Below are 2695 nucleotides of genomic sequence, written 5' to 3'. Positions count from 1 at the left end.
CCCTTTCTTAAGTGAGGACGGATGTCACGGTTGCCTTGGCTTTGCCCTGGGTGCATTGCCCTGCTTCAAGATGCACAGATGGAGCATCTAACCCTGGGAACATCTCAGGAGGAAGCTCCTATTCCTTCTGCAAGTTGTGACCAAGTGTCCCCTTTGTGCTCATTAACTTTCATGTGGTTTCATGTCTCCACTGCCCACAGAAATGCCTCTTGTCCTTCCAAGTCACCATGTATTTAAAAACGGGTTTCTCATAGCTTCTTTCCAGAAGAAGACTTGTTCACTGACCTGTCACACACCTGTGTGTGATACACAAGTGGGCACAGATGTGTCTGATTACTGATGACAATCCACCCTGTTGGCCTCTGACTCAGGCTGGTGGCAAGAAAAGCAAGAGCTGGAAAAGCACCATCCCAGCTAAAGGACCATGTGCAGAGGACAGGCAGACGGACAGACAGCAAAGGTGGACATCTGTGTGTTGGAGGCTCTTGGTTTGGTCACTGCCTGGCAGACATGGCCCTAGACAGTGACCCCAGTACACAGAGAGGGTCACCCAGCAGGCAGCAACCACCAGGGGCTCTGCAGTATAGGAGTCTGCACAGGGCTCTCCTGACTCTGCGGGCTGGGCCTCCCCATGACTTTGTGTGCAGAGAGGAGGCAGCTCTGCAGCACTGTGGATTCACTGCTGGCACAGAAGTACACAGATGTCTGGGAGGGGGTGGTCGACTCCAGTGTGAGGGGGAAGTCTTCTAGTTTCAATCTAGAGACACTGTACCCATCGGGGACCTCTCCTTTGTAGGTGAACCCAACACCCACTGAGTAATGGATCATCCTCAGCCCATGACCCATGTCCTGTCGGTACCAGTACATAGCGTTGTGATTCAAGTCCTGGGTACATCTCAATGTCACCGTCTGTCCTGTTGTCAGGACCTGGAATGTCGGGGTCTGAGTGATGCCAGCCCTCCCCAGACCTGTGGGGAAGACAGTAAAACAGATGTTATAGCCACCAGGGAGCAGCTCGGTGCTTGGCCTGGGAACTCTCCCCACAGAGGGACACGGTCCAGGACCCACCTGCACAGAGGAGGCATAAGGCCACACAGCACAGGAGGCCACCATTCATGGCATCAGCTGGGCTGGCACAGGTTCCCTCTGGGTCTGTGGGGGCAAGAAAGGAGCAGGGTTCTCCAGGGAGTCTCTCTGAGTTGTCACTCCCACTACCTGGGCCCCAGAGCCAACTTGTCACAAGGGGACACGCCCCTTCCCTGAGCATCAAATCAGAAATAGATGTGCAGGTGAAGAGCTTGGAATGAGAAGAACACCTGTGGCTGAAGCGACAGGAGTCCAAGAGTCATTCTCACCCTCTGTGTTCACAGTGTGTCTTCAGGTGTGCTTCATCCTGTCTTCCGATCCTCATGACGCCCTGGTGTGCTGTGTGTGCAAGTCTCTGGGCTTTTGCATCCGAGGGAGAACCTGATGGCTTTCTGATGCTTTCAGGACACTTGGGTCCAAGTCATCCCTCCACCTCCTTTTCTACTTTGCTGGTTGACCAGCATTCACACACTGTCCCTCCTCCCACAAGGACCCTCCTTGTCTCTGGTGGCCAAACCTCAGGGGCAGGCTTCCCAACCCCTGAGAAGCCCTTGGCTCTGTTTCCAACTCATCCCCCCGCAGATGGGACCCCCAACAGATGCTCCACAGTATCTTCAGAATCACCCGAGAATGTGCTTTCCATCTTCAGAGTGAGGCAGCGGCCAGGACACCCAGTCCAAGCTGGGACCTCCCTTTATGTGCGGTGCTCAGCTCTGCAGACACCCTGCTGGCCCCTGGGGTTACAAAGGGATGTGGGGAACGGCGGCGGCCACCAAGGTGAGAGAGTGAAAAATGCTCTTTTTAAATTGAGGCATTGTTCCAAGGGGCACACCTTCCTGTGAAGCATTGCTGACTCTGATTATAATACATAGAATGAGTTTTTAAACACCTGTAGCTACTCTACCCACAGTCCCATGCTTTGCAAGACCCCAAACTTACTTCAGGGGTATGTAGGTGCAGGTGATGGCCACAGATTAGGAAATTGTGCCCTTCTTTGTTGTCACTGAGAAGGATCGGTGAGTATTGGATGCCTGAAGTGAAATGTTCCTTGAAGCTGTCGGGAAAGAGGTTGACAGTTCCTGATGGTGTGTGTTCTTCCCAGGCCTGTTCATCTACAGCTGGAAAAGGGAAGCCAATGTGGGCACAGCGCTGGGAGTGGGTGCGGCCAGGAGCGAATGTCCACAGATGTTCAGAAACAGACTTGAGTGATTTCCAGCTCTTTGGTTTGTGAAGTCTGAGACCCGGGAACATTACTTCCCATCACATGTATAAACAGGAACAGTGATCCTTCAGCTACACGATGTCTCTAAGCACTACATCCTACCCCCTCTGTAAGCAGCAGGACAGTGCTGAGACAGGCGGGCTACAATCCTAGGCCTGAGCCTGCCTGACTGGCAGCAGCAACGTTGAGCTCACTTCCTGAGTGGGGCGGAGTGTTTTTGTGCAGGCAGCTGCCGCGTCTGCAGGGCTGTGTCAAGGCTGCTGGCACAGAGGTACAGGGCTGAGTCGCTCAACTCCAGGGAGCTCGAGGTCAGCTCCGAGTGGGAGTCACCAATATGCTTCACTGAGAAGTGACCGGGCATGTTCCCTTTTTGTCGCTCTTGCCCAT

General features: G+C 53.7%; 1 gene segment (V, D, J or C); it reads right to left on the bottom strand.

Annotated features, from left to right (window-relative positions):
• Window positions 1–546: 546 nt before the first annotated feature.
• On the bottom strand, window positions 547–1180 carry LOC119001773 (T cell receptor beta variable 6-4-like). The segment is given in 2 exon segments: window positions 547–968; window positions 1069–1180. Coding segments are annotated over 2 exon segments (471 nt in total).
• Window positions 1181–2695: the final 1515 nt, after the last annotated feature.

The sequence above is a fragment of the Sturnira hondurensis genome, unplaced genomic scaffold (genome assembly GCF_014824575.4).
Source record: "Sturnira hondurensis isolate 20B ecotype Veracruz unplaced genomic scaffold, ASM1482457v3 Scaffold0017195, whole genome shotgun sequence".
Classification (NCBI taxonomy): Eukaryota; Metazoa; Chordata; class Mammalia; order Chiroptera; family Phyllostomidae; genus Sturnira; species Sturnira hondurensis.
Note: the sequence above shows the minus strand (reverse complement) of the source record. Positions and strands in the feature narration are given on the sequence as shown.